Genomic DNA, 21,321 nt, shown 5'->3' with positions numbered 1-21,321 from the left:
ATCCAAAGGGGTAACAATTAGATATTCTCTTAAGAACATTTGTAATTTTGTTGCATTTATCTCATGCATAGAGCCTAAGAATTTCAAAGAAACATTAAATGATGAACATTGGATTATGACTATGCAAAAAGAGTTAAATCAATTTGAGACAAGTAAATTATGAACATTAATTGAAAGACCTAGTAATAAATCTATTATAGGTACTAAATGGGTTTATAGAAACAAACTAGATGAGAGTCATAACATAGTGAGAAATAAAGCTAGACTAGTTGCTCAAGGGTATACTCGAGAAGAATGAATAGATTTTGATGAAACTTATGCTCCCGTAGCTAAGATGGAGGCAATTAGAATATTATTATCATTTGATGTTATCATGAATTTACCTTATATCAAATGGATGTTAAAAGTACTTTTCTAAATGGCTTTATCAAATAAGAAGTGTATGTGGAACAACATCCAGGTTTTGAAGATTCAAAATTTCCAAATAACGTTTTTAAATTGACAAAAACTTTATATGGTTTGAAACAAACTCTTAGAGCTTGGTATGAAATATTGTTAAATTTTCTTGTTGAAAAAGGTTTTTTAAAAGGGAAGGTTGACACAACCTTATTTATAAAAAGTAAAGGTAAAGACTTGTTAGTAGTTCAAGTTTATGTTGATGACATTATTTTTTGATCTCTTAATGATAATCTTCACCAAGAATTTTCTAAGTTAATGCAAGGTGTGGTTGATATGAGCATGATGGGGGAGCTCTTATTTTTCTTGGGACTCCAAATCAAGCAAATGAAAGATGACATTTTCATTAATCGATCAAAGTACATCAAATATATGCTCAAGAAGTTTGGATTGGAGGATGTGAAACCCCAAGACACTCTTTTAAGCTCATCTACAAAGCTTGACAAGGATGAGGATGATAAATGTGTAGATATTAAACTTTATAGGTCTATGATTGGATCATTGAATTATCTTACCGCAAGTAGACCAAGCATTATGTTTAGTGTTTTTTTATGTGCTAGATTTCAATCGTGTACTAAGCAATCACATTTACTAGCCATTAAGAGAAATTTTAGATACCTTAGAGACACTCGTAGTATATGCCTTTGGAATCCTAGAGACTCTAACTTTAGCTTGCATGCTTTCTCATATGTGGATTATGGAGGTTGTAAATTAGATAGGAAAAACACCTCCGGTACTTGCCAATTCCTAGGTAGTATGTTGATTTAATGGTTTTCAAAGAAACAAAATAATGTAGCATTATCAACCACCGAGGCATAATACATTTCGACCGGTAGTTGTTGTGCTCAAGTTTTATGAATGAAATAACAACTAATAGACTATGAAATTGATGTAGGTATTATTCCTATCAAGTGTGACATACTAGTGTTATCTGTCTCACCAAATATCTCATACAACATTCTAGAACTAAACATACTAAAATTAGACATCATTTCATTAGAGATCATGTCTCAAAGGAAAATATAGTTATAGAGTATGTAGACACTTTGCATCAAGTAGCAGATATCTTTACAACACCTTTAGATAAGGAAAAATTTTGGACACTTAGAAGAGAATTAGGTTTTACAAATCTTCCTTGACTTTGTTCTTAAATATTTTATGCACTTTTATGAAAAAAACATGCTAAATGACTTCTTTTATGCCTACTATGCAAATAATTAGGGGGAGTTTCTTCTTAATTAAAATTGATAAAGTGTTTAAAGTATGCTTAAATGTTTATTTGTTTGATTGAACATATTTTCCTTGTCAATTTAAAGTTACCAATACTATTTTTAATGCCCTAAAGTATGCATTATGACTTTTGACCTTTTGGTGCACTTTAATAGAATTTCATGCAACTTTAGCATTCATAAATATTTTTTTGTTAAATCTTATATGAGTAAATGAATGTTTGTATCTTGATCATAATTTTATGTCTCATATGGTCAATTATGTTGAATGTGCTTAATTTGTGACAAAAATGACATCTTAGGACTAATCTCATACAATTTTTTGACCATTTCGTGCATTTAGTATCGATAATGTTCATACAGTATCGATACTTCATACAATATCAACATTGTTCTTCATTACTATATATAATATTCATCAAGTATCGATACTTTCCTTATAGTATTGTTAGAAGTATCGATACTCTATATCGATACGATCTATTTCTGCGTACGAGTACCAGTACTCATTTAAATGAGTATCGATACTTGGGGTCTGGAATCCACTATATCTCTAAAAAAATCCCCAAAATCCTTTATTTTTTAAACCCTAACTCAATCAATCAATAACCCCAAATCCCCTTTCTTAAATCGTCGTCGATTTGCTTCGTTTTTTTGGTGGATTTTCATGTTTGTTGCCTTCATTTCATCTAAATCGAGCTACATTGCTTCATTTTCTCCTCAAATCATCAATTAGAGTATTTTTTTTAAAATCCTAATATATTTAATTTTGAATTTAGGCTAAAGTCTTGTTAGTTTAGGTTAAATTAGTGAATGTGTATTATTTTTACATCATCTTTGCACCATAATATACCGATTTTTATTGAATATTTGTTAATTTTTTTTAATTTCATGATAATTTCTAATTAAAAAATTATTATTTAATTTTTTGTCTTGTTTATATGATTTTATACATATATATATATACATACATACATATTCATATATAAATATATATTTTATACATTTTCTTTTAAACATTTACATATTTCTCTCTCTCTCTATATATATATATATCATACATTTTTTAATCTTAAATACCTTGCATATTATGGATTCTTTCAAGTTTTGAGAATTGATGTTAACGTTCTTGTATATTGCTTCTTTTTGCAGGTTTTCCTATCTTTCTTTTTTTAAATGCCTAAACAAGTCATTCTTTTCGACCCCACCCTCCTCCTCCTAATACACCTCCCAAATCCTATTCCCAATCTCGTTCCAAATCCAAATCAGCTTACCATTCAAAACTTGTGCTTTAATGAACTCAGTTGCCAAAATCTTTTGTATCGTTATTCCCAATCGTACCTAAAAATGATTGGCGGTGACTCTTAAACATTTAATTTCAAAATCATTTCAAAAACCCCATCGTTTGCAACTAGTCAATTTCCCCCCCGAAGGACCGGTTGTGACAACTAAGAGTGTCTTTAAGGTATCTAAAGATTCTCTTAATGACTTGTAAATATGATTCCTTAAGACATGATTGAAATCTATCACATAAGAAAACACTAAAGATAATATCCGGTCTACTTGCTGTAAGGTAAATCAATGATCCAATCATGAACCTATAAAGTTTAACATCTACATACTTGCATTTCTCATCCTTGTCAAGCTTTGTAGATGAGCTTATATGAGTGGCTTAGGGTTTCACATCCTTCAATCCAAAATTCTTGAGCATATCTTTGATATAATGTGCTTGATTAATGAAGATGTCATATTTCCTTTGCTTGATTTGGAATCCCAAGAAAAATGAGAGCTCCCCTATCATACTCATCTCAAATTTACCTTGAATTAACTTAGAAAATTCTTGGTAAAGATTATTATTAGTATATCTAAAAATAATATCATCAACATAAACTTGAACTACTAATAAATTTTCAACAAGAAAATTTGACAATCTTTCATACCAAGCTCTAGGAGCTTGTTTTAAACCATATAAATGTTTTATCAACTTAAAAATGTGATTTAGAAATTTTGAATCCTCAATACCGGGAGCTTATTCCTCATACACTTTTTCTTTTATAAAGTAATTTAGAAAAACATTTTTAACATCCATTTGATATAAAGTAAAATCATAATAACATGCAAATGACAATAACTTTCTAATTGCCTCCATCCTAGCTATGGGAGCATAAATTTTATCAAAATATATACCTTCTTCTTGATTAAACCCTTGAGCAACAAGTCTAGCCTTGTTCGTCACTATGTTACCACTTCCATATAATTTATTCCTAAATACACATTTAGTACATAGTAGATTTGTCACTAGGCCTTTCAACTAATGTCCATACCTGACTCCTATCAAATTGATTTAACTCATCTTCCATAGCCAATATCTAAAATTCATCATTTAATGCTTCTTTAATATTCTTAGGCTCTATTTATGAGATAAGTGCAACAAAATTAAAAATATTTCTAAGAGAGGATCTAATCCATTTGGATGGATCACCCAAAATCTCACCATCTTTGACATAGTTGTACTCCCTTGAGCATGAGACTTATCTTTCCTCTAGAATTGGATCGTCAAGAACATCTTGTATTTGTTCTTGCATTTCCTCTGTAGATGATGGTTCACCAACTTCATTTGATGTCATAATACCGACATCATCTCCAACACAAGAATCTTTCCTTAGAATGGGGTTATCATCGAAAACAACATGTATAGATTCTTCTAACACTAGAGTTCTTTTATTAATGACTCGATAAGCTTTAAAATTCATGGAATATCCAATGAATGTTCCTTCATCACTTTTTGCATCAAATTTGCCAATATTGTCTTTCTATTGTTTAAGACAAAACACTTACACCCAAAAGGGTAAAAATAGTTAATGTTAGGATTTTAATTTTTGAAAAGTTCGTATAGAATTTCCTTTAAAATAAGCCTAATCATTACTCTATTTATAATATAACAAGAGGTGTTTGTGGCTTCCACCCAAAAATACTTTGGCAAATTATTTTCATAAAGCATGGTTCTATCCTTTTCCTCTAAAGTTCTATTTTTCCTCTAAACAACTCCATTTTGTTGAGGGTTCTAGGAGCTGAAAAATTATAGCTAATACCACAAGAGTTGCAAAAATCATCAAAATAAAGATTTTAAAATTTGGTTCCACATTCACTCATAATACTAGAAATTGAGTAACTTTTTTATTTTGGTTTATTTTTAAAAAAGTGATGAATTTATCTAAAGTCTCGTCCTTAGTATTTAAAAAGAGAACCCATATGAATCTAGAATAGTCATCAACAACCACAAAAGCATATTGTTTTACACCCAAGCTAGTAGCCCTAATAGGACCAAATAAATTCATATGAATCAACTGCAATACTCTATAAGAGAAAAATCATTAATGGATTTAAAGTAAACTCTTTTATCATTACCCTTTACACATGCATCACAAATTTTATCTAAATCAAATTTTTAGCTTTGGTAAGCCTCTTATTATATTACCTTTAACAAGTTTATCTAATATGTTCATGCTACCATGTCCAAGTTTTCTATGACAAAACCATGAATCATTTTCATCTTTAGCTATTAGGCATACATTTGAGGAAACAATATCATCTAAATGCACCATGTAAATGTTTCCTATTCTATGTCCAACAAACATACTCATGTTTGATACAATGTTAACTATTTTACAACCATTAAACTCAAAAATGACAGTTTATCATTTATCACACAATTGACTTATACTAAGTAGATTATGCTTCAAACCATTGAAATATAACTCATTTTCAATTAAAATGGAAGAATTTTTTTACCAGTTGAATTGATTCCTTCTATATAGCATTTGGAGTTGTCACAAAAAATCACTAACCCTCTACTTTTAGTTTTGAGCTCTTCGAAGCGGTTCTTGTCACTGGTCATATGTCTTGAGCATCCACTATCAAGGTACCATGAATTTGTGCTTACATTTTAGGCCTTGTAGCAATGCTCATCCACCTACAAACATAGATTAATTTTGATTTTTGGCACCCAAATTCTTTTGGGCCCATAGGCATTAGTTCCTAATAATCTAGTCCCCTTAGGTATCCATTTTTTAGGATATCATTGTCCTTAGTAGCAATGAGCCTTTTGGGGACCCATGTGCTCTTAAAAACTTTCTCATTTGAGGTTCTTTGGGGACCTATATGTTTGTATTTTCTAAAGTTATTTTTAACATAGTTGGATTTTGAAGTTTGACCTTTTTTAAACCGGTTTGACCCAACTTTATTAAAAGAAGCTTTGAGATCTTCTTTTGATGATCATCATGGACTTTAGAAAGTATGCTATGCAAATCTTGATTTTTCTTTTCAAACTCATCAAGTTTGACTTACATATCCTTCATCTTACTTTCAACTTCATCATTGGTCTTAGATAAAAGATCATTTTCATTTTTCATTTTTGAAATATCTTTCTTATTCTTTGAAAGCATAATCTCAAATTCTAAGGCAAATTCATCATATGCCTCTTGTAGCTTATCAAAAGAATATTCATTTAAATTGGATGAACTAGAGGTTACCTTAGTTTCTCTCTCGATGGCTATAAGACACAAGTTGACTGCTTCTTCTTCTTTATCATCGAACCATTCTTCATCGCTCCATATAGTTACATGTGTCTTTTGTGCCTTCTTGGTTGACACATTCTTCTTCAATTGAGGACATTCAAACTTGATATGTCTTGGTTTCTTGAACTCATAATAAATGACTGGGCCATTCTCTTTAGATTCATTCTTGAAGCCTTTATTTCTTTGAAATATTCTACCTTTGTTGGACTTCATGAATCATCCATTTTTTTTAACAAACATTTTCATTGCTTCATCTTCTTCCTCATTAGAATCACTTTCTTCCTTGATGGACTTGAGAGAGATCCCAACTTTCTTCTCTTCTTCATTCTACTTCTTTTAAAGTCTTACATCGTTAATGAGTAATGGTCCGATGAGTTCATCCAGGGTGTACAACTCCAAATCTTTGGCTTCTTTAATAGTGGTTGTTTTGTCTTCCCAAGATGAAGGTAATAAGGCAAACATATTTCTTACAACTTTTTCACTGGGATAGACCTTCCCAAAGTTCCTTAAATCATTGATAGTGGTGGTAGAATGATCTGACATGGTTTTGATATCTTCATCGACCTTCACTTTAAAATTCTCATAATTAAGAGTGAGAATTTCAATCTTTGATTTCTTCACATAAGTTGTACCATCATGTGTAACTTCAAGCATGTCCCAAATAATTTTTTCATTTGAGCAAGAAGACACCAGACATATTCATTGGGGCTTAATGCACAAAATATGATGTGCATGGCCTTTGCATTAAGTTGGACGAGCCTTTAGTCTTCATCGGTCCATTCTGACTTAACCTTCAGTATAACAAGCTCTCATTGCCTCTTAAAAGAAATTGATGTTACGTAGATAATGACATCGTACACTAAATAATCGGTGTCTTGAATAAATAAAATCATTATATTCTTTCAATAAGAATAGTTAGCACCATTTAAATAAGGAGACTTTGATATAGATTGAGACTCACCAAAAATACCGAAAGTAGATGGAGTGGCCATTGAAGAGGAAATGATTGACTTCTTCCAAGGATCTTTTCAAGATGATGTTAAGCCTTCCAATGAGATTAGCTTTGATACCAATTTTTGAGTCAATTGAACCAATAAAATAGCCAAGATAGGGTGAATTGGCAATTAAAAATTGATGGGTGTTTTTTGAAAGAGAATAAAAAATTTTATACACGCAATTTTAGAGTGGTTCAACTTCTTCAATGAAGTTTACATCCACTACCTTAGCTTCCACACTAAGGATTTCAACAAATTAACTAATTTGTTCAAACCTTTTAGGACAAGGTGTAACCTTACAACTCACTTAGACTTATATCCCAAAGTCTCACGTGTACAACCATTCCTAAGAAGAAATTAAAAATAAAAAAACTTTAAAAATATCACTAGGAATGTGTTTGCATAATTCAAGAACAAAGAAGAACACTTAACAAATGAAACAAATGAGTACAAATGTGTTCTTTAAAAGCAAAAAGAATTTTGAAGAATTTTGACTTAATTTTTGGCTCAAAGTGATTACTTTGGCTTTCTCTATGATTTCTTATCTTCACATATGACTTGGAATCTTGTTTTTATACTCATTCATTCAATTCTAGTTGTTTGGGTTGTTGTGGGAGTTAATAGAGTCGTTGGGATGAAATCTACCGCAATAAATGATGCCCAAATGCATTGAGTACTGGTACTTGGGTGTAGAGTACCAGTCCGAGTATATGTATTGTCTGTATTAAATACAAAAATCTAGTTGCTGATGAGAGAAGAGTATCAATACTCATATGTGAGTATTGATACTAGTAGCGATACTCGGATCTGAGTATCAGTACCAAAATGGTATACTGGAATTGGTGATTGTCAAAAATTTAAAGGGAGTATTGGTACTATTGTGTAATTTTTATACTATTAGTATCGATACCACATGAACAACATTGGTACTGTTCTTGTAGTATCGGTACTACAAGGTTAAAATTTGATTTTTGACTCGATTAAAATCTGAACCCTTTGTAAAAATGTTTAAAAATTAATTCCAGTAAATGACTTGAATTTTCAAAAGAGTAAGTAGTAAAAATAGAGTTTTTAACTTTAAAAAAGAATTTTTATTTTCGAACTGTTGAATCGAATATAAGCTTGAAAACCGAATTAAAAATAATCTTAAAATTTATTTAAACATATTTACGTTTGGTATATCAAAATCTCAAAACATGGTTCAACAAATAGTTCTATTAATTTTATTTTAGATAATATTAATTGTTGACTGGTTATTTGATGAAGTTTTTTAAAATTTATTTGTTCACATTTATTAATAATAAATTTTAATAATGAAAATCCAAAAAATCAATTAAAGATAATTTTAATGAGACATAACAATAATTAAAGAATGAAATACTAACTATTGTTAATATAATTATTAGTAAACTAATTAACATGAATCAACTTATCTTAATAGTTAAAAAAATGATTGTTATTCTTAAATGTCTTGAGTTCGAATACATCATACCTCAGGGGTCAAGCATGTCCATACGTCGTTTAGAAAATATGGTTTGTGACACCTTATAGGGCTTTAAAATTTGAGGATTTCATACTTTAAAAAATTTGTTAATTTAAAAAATATATTTTTCTTATTATATACACGCGTGAAGAAAATTTAATTTCGCATGTTTACAATTTTTTAATTTATGAGAAACAATCGTAATATGATAAATTTTAATATTTTTTTATAAAATATTTTAAAGATTTCATTTTAAAAGATTAATAAAAAAATAATAATACACTAACTTTATTTTTATTGTAAATCAATTGAGATTTGAAAACCCTGCAAAGGTGAAGCGCGAGAGCCGTGCTTTTCAACTTCACAGTTTTTAGTCGAAGAAAGGTGTGCCAATGTGCCATGCTTTTCATCTTTCTAAATCTAATAATTTTTTCTATTGATAGGGTGCATCATATGATATAAATATATATTATACATATTTTAAAAGATGCGTTAATAATGTATATAAAAAATATAATTTTAAAATTAAACTCATTAAAAAAATTTAGTCATTAAAGAAAATATTTAAAAAAAAAATTAGATTCGAATAATTATGTTTATAAAATCTGTATTACCAAAGTCTAAAAAAATTATGAACATATATTTATTTTTTATCACCCTAGATTATTTTTTTTAAATAATGAAAAACATATTATATCATATTAATAAATAGATATTCTATTAGAAAGAGGATTAAATGGCTGTCGCTTGTTCTCATATGTAATGAGGTAAGGGGAGGTAAGATAGTAGGCTGCCCCCAACACCAGGTTGAGAGTAGCTTCCGTAGAAGACCTCCGAATTATGAAATGCCCTCCGTCGAAGAGATTCTTTTGTTCTTAAAAAATAAAATACCCCTACTAATTAAAAGAAAAAGATTCCTGCAATTTTTTTAAAATATTGGGAAAAAAAGTTTACGAAATAATTTTTGTATATAAGAGTTTATTTGAATTTTTAAATATTATAAACATTTTAAACTTATACTTAATCAATACTAATGTATTAAAAGTAATTTTGAGACTAATTCATAATTTAAAACTAATTAATTATTATATGAAATTAGCATTAACCCTTTTTAGTAATTTAAGATAAATATAAGATATTATTTGTTGAAAAATTAAATTCTTAAGTTTATTTTACAACATATATATCTTCAAGACATAATTGATTGAACTTAATTCTTAAGTACGATATTATCAATTTTGGTAATAGTTTTCGACCGCTTGTTTTTTTATTTATCATTTATTTTTTTATATTGTATATTTATTTTTTAGTTTATAATAATTTGTCTTTATGACACATTTTTCTCTATCTTTATGAAATATTTTCGATCATTTGATAATTTTTTGTTTAATTTTTAAGGTTGGATTTGATGTCGCATCGATTACTTAAGATGACGCTTATTTGTTATTATGTGGATCTTTCATGCTTTGGACCTCGTATTGGACTTGGATACGTGGTTTGTGTTCGTAGATAGTCTTCTCGCGACATTTAATTTTCATTTGCGATTGTCATTGGTCTTTTAGTAGTTTAATCTCCTTTTATGGTTCGTTTATTGATGCAATAATATTTATTTGTATCTATTTTTTAGCTGAGTTTTGACTTTTTCTTGTATAGCCCTTTAATAATCTTGAGTGTCAATGGTTATAAGAAGATTTTCTAATAATGTGTTTTATTTATGAATTTCATTATAATTTTGAATATTTTCTATTTTAAAGAAAATTAATGATTTTATTTGTATTAGTTTTTTGGATAAATTATGTATTTAGTACTTAAACTATTAGTTTTGTATGTTTTAATACCTAAACTTTCAAATTTTTTTTAAAACCATACTTAAAGTTTTAGTTTTTATTTTATTTAGTGCCCTCCTTTAAAAAAATTAGTTTGTTGCTTTTTAGTACTCCTAGCAAAATTTAACGTAAAGTTTTAAAAAAAATTGAAAGTTTAGGTATTAAAATAGATCTAAACTGATGGTTTATATATTAAACGTATTAAGTTTTTAACATTAGGGTATTAAAATGAGGAAAAAAATTAAACGTCAGATATGATTTTGAAAAATTGTAAGTTTAGGTACTGAATAGATCAAAACTGATAATTTAGATACTAAATTTGTAATTTACCCTATTTGTTTACCACTGAAGAGTGGGGGTACGTATAATGATGTGGTGAGTAAAATTATAGGAAGAGCGTGAGTGGGAGGGGATGGAGGAGAGAGAGTGGGGAAGAATGAAACCCTAAAGTAGGAAAAGACCATCCACGTTGTTTTCGGACAAAAACTGTCTTAGAAAAGTCCCCTGGCGTTTGGTTTGATTCAGATCCTCATGTCATAAGTCAAAGTCCTCCTGCTCCCCAAGCAACGCAAAACCCACAACGCTCCAAATCTAAAGCTCACCAGAAAAACCACCGGCCATGTCCATCGCCGCCTGCCTTTTCACCCCTTCACCACCGTCCTTCTCCCCTCCCCCCTCCATCACCCCTAAACTCCCCGCCACTTTCCCTCTACACCTTCGTCTCCGCCTTTCCTCCTCCTCCTCTGTCTCCACTCTCCACCACACCCGACCTTCCCCGTTCTTAGCCTCGTCCGCAGGCGGTGATGGTGGTGATATCAACAGCAACGACAACAACTCCGGTGGCGGCGGCGGGGGTAACGACGACAATGGGAAACACGGGGGTGGTGGCGATGAAAATGCGGGTGATAAGAACAGGAAAGAGACGATGATCGTGCTGGCGGAGGCAGGGAGGTCAATGGAGAGTCTTCCGAAAGACTTGGCGGCGGCGATCCAGGCCGGGAAGATCCCCGGGTCGGTTATAGAGAGGTTCTTGGGGCTCGAAAAATCGGGGCTTATGAGGTGGCTGATGCAGTTTGGTGGGTTTAAAGAAAGGCTTTTGGCTGATGATCTTTTCTTAGCTAAAGTTGCCATGGAGTGTGGTGTCGGCATCTTCACCAAGGTTTTTTCCCTCTCTTTTCGTATTTTCTTTGGGTTTTTTTACTGTAGATCATTGATTGTTTTCAGTTGCGTTGCGGGTACTGTTTGTGGCAGGAACTTTACCTTATATAACGGCAGATATTCCGATATCAGCCGCAATTTAAATCCCTGTAGATTTGTTCATTGATTATTAAAATCGAATTTCAATTTCTTTTCTTGTGATCTTTGTCTGTAAGATCAATCATAGCCTGAATTTTGATGCACTTTGCCTTCTTTTTTCCTTTAGAGTTTTAAGCCAACATCCTAGTTGTCTCGAGTGTGACTCACAGCTGACTCAACAACTCAGCATGGGTGAATCTAGTAAAACAATTTGGTTGGTTTTTAGCAGAAGAATCTAAACCTACAAGAGTTATGTTTATGCATGATCTGGATTTTGATCTCAATTCTTCATGGAAGCTGTGGTTTGTTTTGTTGATGATTCCGAACTTAACAACTGTTTTACTAATGTCATTTCGTGTTTTCCAGACTGCTGCAGAATACGAACGCCGCAGAGAAAACTTTTTCAAGGAGCTCGAAATCGTTTTTGCAGATGTGGTATGGCTGTTTTACCTCATAACTAGTTCTTTAAAATGTGCATCTTTTCTTCCTTCTTTCACCTTCAATAGCAAGGAATTTCTGGTTTTATTAATTTAAAGAATGAATTTGAGTATGTCTTTGTACAAACTGATTGATTTCGTTGCAAAATCCGAAACAAAAATGTATTGGTTTAGGATGCAGAGATACGACCACCGATATGCCTTGTCATTGTTTTTAGCTTCTTAAATCACGGATCAAGTGTGCATATTTCGCAGACACTAAGTGAATAAGAGATCCTTTACCACAACTATGAGTTACATGTCCAACTCTGTTATTTCTACAGTTTAAATATCATATTCGGGTTTTTGTAGGTAATGGCCATAATTGCAGATTTCATGCTTGTTTATCTTCCCGCTCCTACTGTCTCTCTCCGGCCTCCTCTCGCAGTCAGTGCTGGAGCTATTTCCAAGTTTTTCTATAGCTGCCCCGACAACGCTTTTCAGGTTTCTTCTTTTAATCTTGCTGATAATATTGCATAGAGACTTTGCAAAGATTTTCCTAGTTGATAAAATACGAGTGATTTAAGGTCGTTGATAGAGGATCTTTTCTGCAGGTTGCTCTTCCTGGTACTTCGTATTCACTTCTGCAACGATTAGGTGCAGTAATGGTAAGGAGCGGTTCTTTTTTCCGTCAACTTTTAAGTAATAAGATTTCTGAATATCCGAGGTAAGAATAAAACCATCGTATTGTGTTCTAAATGTAATTATATGTGCAGCGTAATGGCGCAAAGCTTTTTGCAGTGGGCACCATTTCTTCGCTGGTAAGGTTTTGGCTGCTGTTCCTCTTTCTATCCCCTTTTGTGTATATTCTTTCAAATGGTTGAGAAAATTATCTGCTATCTAATATATAAAGTATAAAGCGATTTCGCATTTCGGCTTTTTACGGGTTTAGTTTATTGTAGGTTGGCACAGCGATCACGAATGCTTTGATCAATGCTAGGAAGGCGGTCGATAAGTCGGCTGCGGATGAAGTTGAAAATGTTCCCATACTATCCACCAGTGTTGCCTATGGTGTATACATGGCCGTTTCGAGCAACCTCAGGTGTGTAGATTTTGCTATTGTTCATGGAATTGCTTTTACTATGTTCTGTTTCGAAACCTGACATGTATTTACGACGTTTCTCGTGTAATCCTGTTGAGAACGATTTTTGAAGTCGGTTTATCCAGATTCATACCTGTGAAAAAAAAACATGTTCGAAATGCTCAGAATGTACCAGTTATCAAATTTTGGAACATTTTGCTTAGGATTCTTTTGTCTCTGTCTGAGCAGGTACCAAGTGCTGGCTGGTGTTATTGAACAACGGATTCTGGAGCCATTGTTACACCAGCACAAGCTTGTGTTGAGTGCGTTATGCTTCGCTGTTAGAACCGGCAACACGTTCTTGGGTTCTCTATTGTAAGATACGATATCAACCAACCTCGAAAGTTCTACGTGTCGTGATACGATAATCGAGTTACTTTTTTCATGGTTTCGAATTGGCTTTTGTATAGGTGGGTGGATTATGCTCGATTGGTCGGAATCCAGAAGGCTCACGAAGAGGACAGTGCACAGCATAGGTAAGTCTGAGAAGGTTTAACGTCGGAGCTCGAAACAACCGGTAGTGGTGGCGTTGGCCATTGGTGGAAGGCTTTGGCTGCCTCCAATGGCAGTTTCCATTTAAATACAAATACATTTGTTAAGACATTTTCTCGTAAAAGAAAGCTGTTCTTTTTCCCGAAATAAATGTTAAATCAAAAGGAATAAATTAATTAATTGCCAATTTTATGAATTAATGATTTTTTATTATTAAATTGAACTCTTTTACTTTAAAAAGAAGCTTAAAATTAAAACATTTATTAATTTAGATAACTGTTTAATTATTCATAAAAAATGACATTTTCTTTGTAAATTATAAAAGAGAATAATTTAGGCTAAAACTTCAGTGATACAAGGCCTCAACCTTATGTCTGCAACATTTGTAGCATTCACGTACTCCACATCGCAACATTCTACCTTTCCTTCCTGCAACATGTTATTCCAAAATGTCTGTCAGCAACATTCTATGCGAAACCGTCAATTTAGCACATGAAAATATTATATTAATAATAAGTTTATTGTTAATCAATTAACAGTTTTCTTCCCGTAAAGATTATTTTGATTAAAATGTTAAAGATTAAAATATTAAAAAAAATAATAATTAAAATGATCATTCAGAAAACATTGGGTATTAATTTTGAGATTATGCTAAAATAAATTAAAGAGTTAAAATAATATTAATGAGTACCCATTAAATATCAATAAAACTCAATCAATTTTAAATTTATCGAAAATATATTTGAAAAAAATGATAAAACTCATACAATCGAGGAACAGTCAAAGATTTGTCTAATAAAAATATTTAGATATTTTTTAAATTCTTATTCAAAATTTTAAACTTTTTATATAATAAGATATTATTCTCAAAATAATTTTTAATAATTTATAAATATTTATAAAATTTTATTTTTAATATTTGTAACTTATCATTTTACTTTTACTTCTATGCACAAACCATGCGACCTCAATGGTAAATGAATTATTGTTATTCCTTGAAGTCTCAGGTTCGAGCATTGAGAATGTAAGAGGTGTGAGTGTTTAATATTAAATGGTTGAAAGTTATTTTTGAACAAATAATGCCTTATATTTACTCCAAATTAATAAAAAAAATTACTTCTCTATTTTTCCCAAAAAATTAATATCACTTTTTAATAATTTAGTATTTTTTTTAAATATTTTAAATTTTTTTCTTATTTTTTAAAAAATATTTTTATAAAAAATTAAGTAAACTCTCAATTTTCATCAAAGGAAATTAATATATCTCTTTTATTACATTATCATTCACATCAATTGTCACAAAATCAATAATAAATTGTTATATTAATACTGTTAATTGTTATATAAAAGTGAATATTGATTAAAGAGTTAAATTGATATAGTTTATGAATTTGAGACCATTGGTTGAGAGAAATTAAAGACTAAGATTAACTTCTTCTTCTTTTCAGTAAATATTTTCTCATTTAACTTTTTTTTTCAGTAAATATTTTCTTATTTCATACTGTTAATCTCAACATTTAATTTCTCTCATCCAATGATCTAAAAGGATGTAAAACTCATATATATATATATATATATATATATATATATATATATATATATATATATATATATATATATATATATATATGAGTTAGAATCCACTTACACCTTTGTAAAATTAAGAGTCACGGGTTTGAAAAAAATTAAAGATTAAGATTAACTTTTTCTTTTCGGTGAGTATTTTCTCATTTCATATTGTTAATCTCAACCTTTGATCTCTTTCATCCAATGGTCCTAAAAGGATGTAAAACTCTTAGTTTTACATTGAGGGTAAACAGATCATTTCCCTATATATATACACACATAGAGGGCTAGGATCCAATACATAATGTAAAATTAAAAAGTTCTACACATTTTTAGTATATTGTTGGATGAGACTAATAGTTGAAAATTCAAAATATTCATTGAAAAAAAAAGGTTAATCTCAGCATTTGATTATCTCTCGTCCAACTATCTTAAAGGTGTAAAACTAAAAGTTTTACATTAGATATGCAAAGAAGTTGAAATGGAGGGCCTAGCCTGCTTACGCCTCGTCGCCTGCAAAACCACCCTCACGTAGTCGATATGTTCCGCCGAATGGTTCCCACTCGACGAACACGATGACAGATTCGGCCGCGAAGCTCGTCTATACGTAGTATTAACAAAACCTCCGCCGTCGGTTCCCACAGATTCCAAGAAGAACACATGAGGAGCTTGACAGCTTGGATCATCTTCCCAAGGTGACCTCGTGTCGAACATGTACAACGGAGGCGTAGCAGATTTCTTGAACGGCTTAAACATCTCAAGCGGTTTCCTTAAAATGCTCCGAGGGATCAGGCTTTCATAAATATGAACCGAGTAACCCCACGACACCGTGAAAGACCAGTTGGTCGCCCTGTGGTAGCAAATCGTTTGTTGCAGAAGTCGGGATTGGTCGAATTTCGTTGCTTTCATCAAGTGGTTCATCGACTCGTATCGGTTATTGGAAGGGAATATCGGGTCTATTCCGTCGAGATGATGAAGCGAGACAACCGGTGACTGCCAATGAGATGACAGCAGGCCTGATATGTCACCTAGAAGATCAATCTGCACTTGCCAAAATTAGTCCATATGAGACTAGTTTAATTATGAATAAAGTACATAAATGGTCTCTGACTATAGATTGCTACTTTGTTGAGTACCTCAACTATTAAAAGTTATAAAATGATCTCCGATTATAAGACGTTGCTTTATTGAGTCTCTCGACTATTAAAAGTTATAAAATGATCATCCAACTATTCATATATTCCAAATTCACCCTTTTTATCCAAAAAATTGATGGTCTTCTAAGTTGGACATTAACATGTAGATTAAGATATGATAAAATCTGACTTCAAAGATGTTTCAATTATATAATCGTTTGAGATTCCGGGATTAGATTTGATCATATCTCATTCAGTAGGTAAATGTCTAACTCAGACGAACGTCAATTTTTTAACAGAAAAAAACGAGTTTGAAATATATGAATAGTCGGATGATCATTTTATAACTTTTAATAGTCGAGAGACTCAACAAAGCAACGTCCTATAATTGGAGGATTATTTTGTAACTTTTAATAGTCAATAAATCCAACAAAATAATGTCTTATAGTCAAGGGACCATATATATATATTTCATCCTTCAATTATTTAGATCGGATGGATTTGAAACTCATCGGAGAGTAGAGATTACCTGGTGAAAACCCTTTTCAAGGGTGATATCAACGCCTAAATCAGCCAAACATGAAGACAACAACTGATCACTAACACGCAAATAAGCGTACCTCTCAATACAATCATCAATGACAGGCACCAATGTTTCCACCAGGGAGTAGCTCAAAGCATAACCGGCACCCCCATATGCCATATCGAACGAGAAGTCAAAATTCGACTTAACCGCTTCCGATGTCATCCCGATGTAATAGTATTCACTATGATCATACTTGCCCAGCACATCCACCAAATTCTCAACAAAAAAGACAGTATCATCATCCCCCCATGACATACCATCTCACGTCCTCATCGTCCTCGAGCCGAAACGTCTCGAGGATCGAGCGGAACAGTCGGACCGCGGCCGGAACAACGAGTTTAGGGTATACCCTTAATTTCTTGACGTCCTCGTTGACTTGGAACGGAGGGTAAGATGAAGGCCAAGGGAGGAAGTCATTTGAAGGTGGTGAGTCCAAGAAAATGTTCCCTCTTGTTCCATTAGGCTGCCACCATGATTCTATGTATGGTCTTCTGGATTTCAATGTTTTTTCGGAGCTGGCTAATATGAACTTAATATGGCTAATATTTGTTGCAGAATTGATATCATCTGTTGAAGATGACCACTGGAGGTCTATGGGGTTGAATGGGACAAAAGATTGGGTACAACCATGGCTGTACAGGATTGTATAAAGCAAGACCAAAATGGCTGAAATAGCTACTGATATGCAAGAAGCTCCAAGAGAAAGATAATGGATTTTTGGGGGAAATAGAGTTGAAGAATACATTGCAATTAGAAGATTGGGAAAATTGAATGTTTGAAGAATATGTATATTTTTGCAATTCATTTGTATATTTAATTGTAAAATATTATTGGCTTAACTATGTGCAAAGTCATTAACTTTTTAGAAAAAAAATCAACCTCTCAACTTTATTCTTCTTAAGTGCCCATTTTTATGGTTACAACTTACAAAGGGAAAAGAGTTTAACGCAGTAATTTTGTCATTTACCCATCAGCAATCCATACTCCAATTATATCGTCTCATCATATTTTTAGATATTTTTTAATAAATAATATTTTTAATTATCTTTTTTTTATATATTTGAGAATTTTAAAAATATTTTCTTAATTTTGTAATATGTTACAATAATTTTTAATATTTATAATTTTAAAATAATTATATAATATTTTTATAATTTTAAAAATATTTACAAGAGTGTGTCCTGTGATAGTGATAACTCTAAATCATTAAAATTTAATGGTAAAAGATAATCAAAATAATAAATTAAAAATATCATTAATCAAACAATACAATTTTTTAAGTATCTCATTTTATAGTTTTTGGAGTCAAATTGATAAAAAAAAATATAAACTCAAAGAGTTAAAAAATATTTTTTTTACAGATATTAGACCACAATTTAATAATAATATTAAACAAAAAAACAAAAAAAAACTATTGTTTTTAAATAACACAAATCAACTTAATTGGTTAAAAGAATCATTGTTATTCTTAGATATCACGGATTCAAGTACCAACGACTGTAGCAGGATGATTGAGCATTTATTGTCAAATAATTGAGAATATTTAAAACATATACTACCTTATAACCATCTTAGTTTAATAAAAAATATTGTTTTTAGATAAAAATTAATATAAAAATCAATTCAAAAAATAAAATGCATATATTAAAATTTAAAATAGTAAAAAAAACATATGACACATTTAAAAAAATAATTCTACAAAGAATAAAAAAATATTAATAGATATCTTTTTAATTTCTCCCCCTCTTTTTTCCTTACAATTGATGTATTTTTTTATAAATTAAATTAACTTTTTCTTCTTTAATTTTGTTTAGCAGGCGGCAACACTGATTTTGATGCTAGTTGCCGACCGTCGATTATCTTTTATTTTTGTTTTTTATTTTTTTAATAAGAATATTTTTGTCTTTGTGACACATGTATTTCTACTTTTGTGGCACGTTTTTATTTGTATTTTTGTGGTTTTTTGTCGTTTGACCCTTATTTTCGTTTATTTTTTTTCAAGGTTGTATTTGACATCATCACGACTGATCAAGATGATGTTTATTTGTTATTATACTGATCTTCTCTGCTTTTGACCCTCGAATTGATCTATATACACGTTTTGCATTCATAGATAGTTTTTTCACGTCGTTTGACTTTGATTTGCGATTTATCGGTACTCTTTTAGTAGCTTCATCTTCTTTTGTAGTTCATTTGCCGATGCAGATAGATTTGTTCATATCTTTATTTTGTTCGAGCATTTTGGTTAAATTTTTTAAAATTTTCATTCTTTGGTCCTTGTGTGATCTAGGTGGCTAATTTTTATGTTAATAGTTATAGTAAAATATCCTAATTATAATTAAGTTGACGTTCACAGTTATACTTGTAAATATTCATTGTAATTTTAGATATTTCTTATTTTTAATAAAACTATCGATTTTTTATAAAAATATATTTTTTAAAGAATTTCTTAAATATACTCTATTAAAAAAATTCTTAAATACACTTGAAGAAAACTTGACAGATAGTCAATATTCAACTTTAGCAAAATGGAACTCCTTTTATTATTCGTACAATTAGGCAGACTGCATTATTTTTGACTCTAAATCCGAGATCAACAGACCAATAGTAATAAAAAATAATTTATTTTTAAAAAATTATTGGTACAAATAGGCAGATAGTGATTATTATTTCGACAAAATGGAATTGTTCCATAGAATATTGTTTTCCAAGTTACTTTTCCTTTTTCATGAATTCTATGTTACTTAATAACACCGATTTTGTAATGTGATGTGAAACTATATAATATATATTATATAGAAAAGTGTACAAATAAAAATACAATTAAAATTTTGAATTAGGGATTTGTGCACTATTGCTTAGTGAATGAATTGAGATACCTTCAAATTCAAGCATGTATTCATCTTCACCCACTAATTATGGAGTAATGGTAGGAATCAAGCATTTACTTAACCTACTCTCCTATGTGTTTAATATTTGGGTAAAGTAGACGAATGATTCTCTTGATTATATGGTATTATTTTATTAAGTCATTCAACTATTAAAAGTTACAAAATGGTTCTTCGATTATAGAGTGTTGCTTTGTTGAGTCCCTTGACTATCAAAAGTTGCAAAACGGTCACCCATCTATTCATTATGTTTCAAACTTATTATTTTTGTTAAAAATTTGGCAGTTGTCCAAACTGGACGTTAGCATTAGGGGTGTAAACGAGCCGAGTCGAGCTTGAGTATTGCTGAGCTCGACTCGACTCGAAAACTCTGAAATGGAGCTCTACTCGACTCGAAAACTTGCGAGCTTAAAATTTTCAAGCTCGACTCGAACTCGAAATCCTGAACTGAAGCTCGTGAGCAACTCGAAAAGGCTCGAAATGAAAAAAAAAATCTTAAACTTAACTCAATTGAAGCCTCAAAGTCAAACTCAAACGTGAACCTTAAATACATGGAACCTTAAATACATGAAATCTTACTGTATTTTTAAAAAAAAAATCAATACATAAATATTAATATTATTATTAATTTATTTTTTAAATAAAATCTTAATATATTATATTTTTGAGCTGTTCACGAGCTTTTCGAGTCGAATATCGAGTAGCTCGTTTTAACTCGTTAAGAACTCGAGTTGAGCTCGAGCTCGAGTCGAGTCCATTCGATCCGAGTATTTATCGAGCCTTGATCAAGTCGATCTTGAATAGCTCGCGATCTGTCTCGTCTCATTTACAACTCTAGTTAGCATTATGATTGAGATGCGATAGTCGTTTGAGATTCTGGGATCAAATTTTATAATATCACAATCAACAAGTTAACGTTCAACTCAGAATATTGTTAATTTTTTAACGGAAAAGAACGAGTTTGGTACATAAGGAATAGTATAGTGACCATTTTGCAACGTTTAATAGTCGAGGGACTCAACAAAGCAACACTCTAAAGTCGAAGGACAATTTGTAACTTTTAATAGTCGAAGGTCTTAATAAAACAATACCCAATTGTCAGGGTACCATTTGTCTACTTTACCCTTCATATTTTTACAATTTATAAATATTATCCACCAAATATTTAGTGGCAAAAAAGAATGTTGTTCTCAATTACCCAGATTCGAACAATTGCATCTATTGAGTATATATT

General features: G+C 31.0%; 1 protein-coding gene and 1 pseudogene across 1 annotated transcript; one reads left to right on the top strand and one right to left on the bottom strand.

The window, feature by feature from the left end:
* Nucleotides 1–11,123: 11,123 nt before the first annotated feature.
* Nucleotides 11,124–14,091, top strand: LOC120145100 (protein RETICULATA-RELATED 4, chloroplastic-like). The gene is made up of 8 exons (XM_039158998.1): nucleotides 11,124–11,725; nucleotides 12,229–12,297; nucleotides 12,651–12,782; nucleotides 12,893–12,946; nucleotides 13,055–13,099; nucleotides 13,241–13,380; nucleotides 13,609–13,734; nucleotides 13,830–14,091. The coding sequence occupies exons 1-8, from the start codon at nucleotides 11,186–11,188 to the stop codon at nucleotides 13,897–13,899; spliced, it is 1,176 nt and encodes a 391-aa protein (XP_039014929.1). The 5' UTR covers nucleotides 11,124–11,185; the 3' UTR covers nucleotides 13,900–14,091.
* Nucleotides 14,092–15,936: 1,845 nt separating this feature from the next.
* On the bottom strand, nucleotides 15,937–17,948 carry LOC120145643 (annotated as a pseudogene).
* Between the last annotated feature and the right edge of the window lie 3,373 nt (nucleotides 17,949–21,321).

This window comes from Hibiscus syriacus, unplaced genomic scaffold (assembly GCF_006381635.1).
Source record: "Hibiscus syriacus cultivar Baekdansim isolate YM2019G1 unplaced genomic scaffold, ASM638163v2 tig00110893_pilon, whole genome shotgun sequence".
NCBI classification, from domain to species: Eukaryota; Viridiplantae; Streptophyta; class Magnoliopsida; order Malvales; family Malvaceae; genus Hibiscus; species Hibiscus syriacus.
Note: the sequence above shows the minus strand (reverse complement) of the source record. Positions and strands in the feature narration are given on the sequence as shown.

Excerpts from the sequence above, each read along its gene's own strand:
- LOC120145100 (XM_039158998.1), top strand. The coding sequence starts at position 11,186 with ATGTCCATCGCCGCCTGCCTTTTCACCCCTTCACCACCGTCCTTCTCC. Across the intron at positions 11,726-12,228 it reads GTGTCGGCATCTTCACCAAG|ACTGCTGCAGAATACGAACG; the intron begins GTTTTTTCCCTC and ends CGTGTTTTCCAG. Across the intron at positions 13,100-13,240 it reads TGGGCACCATTTCTTCGCTG|GTTGGCACAGCGATCACGAA; the intron begins GTAAGGTTTTGG and ends AGTTTATTGTAG.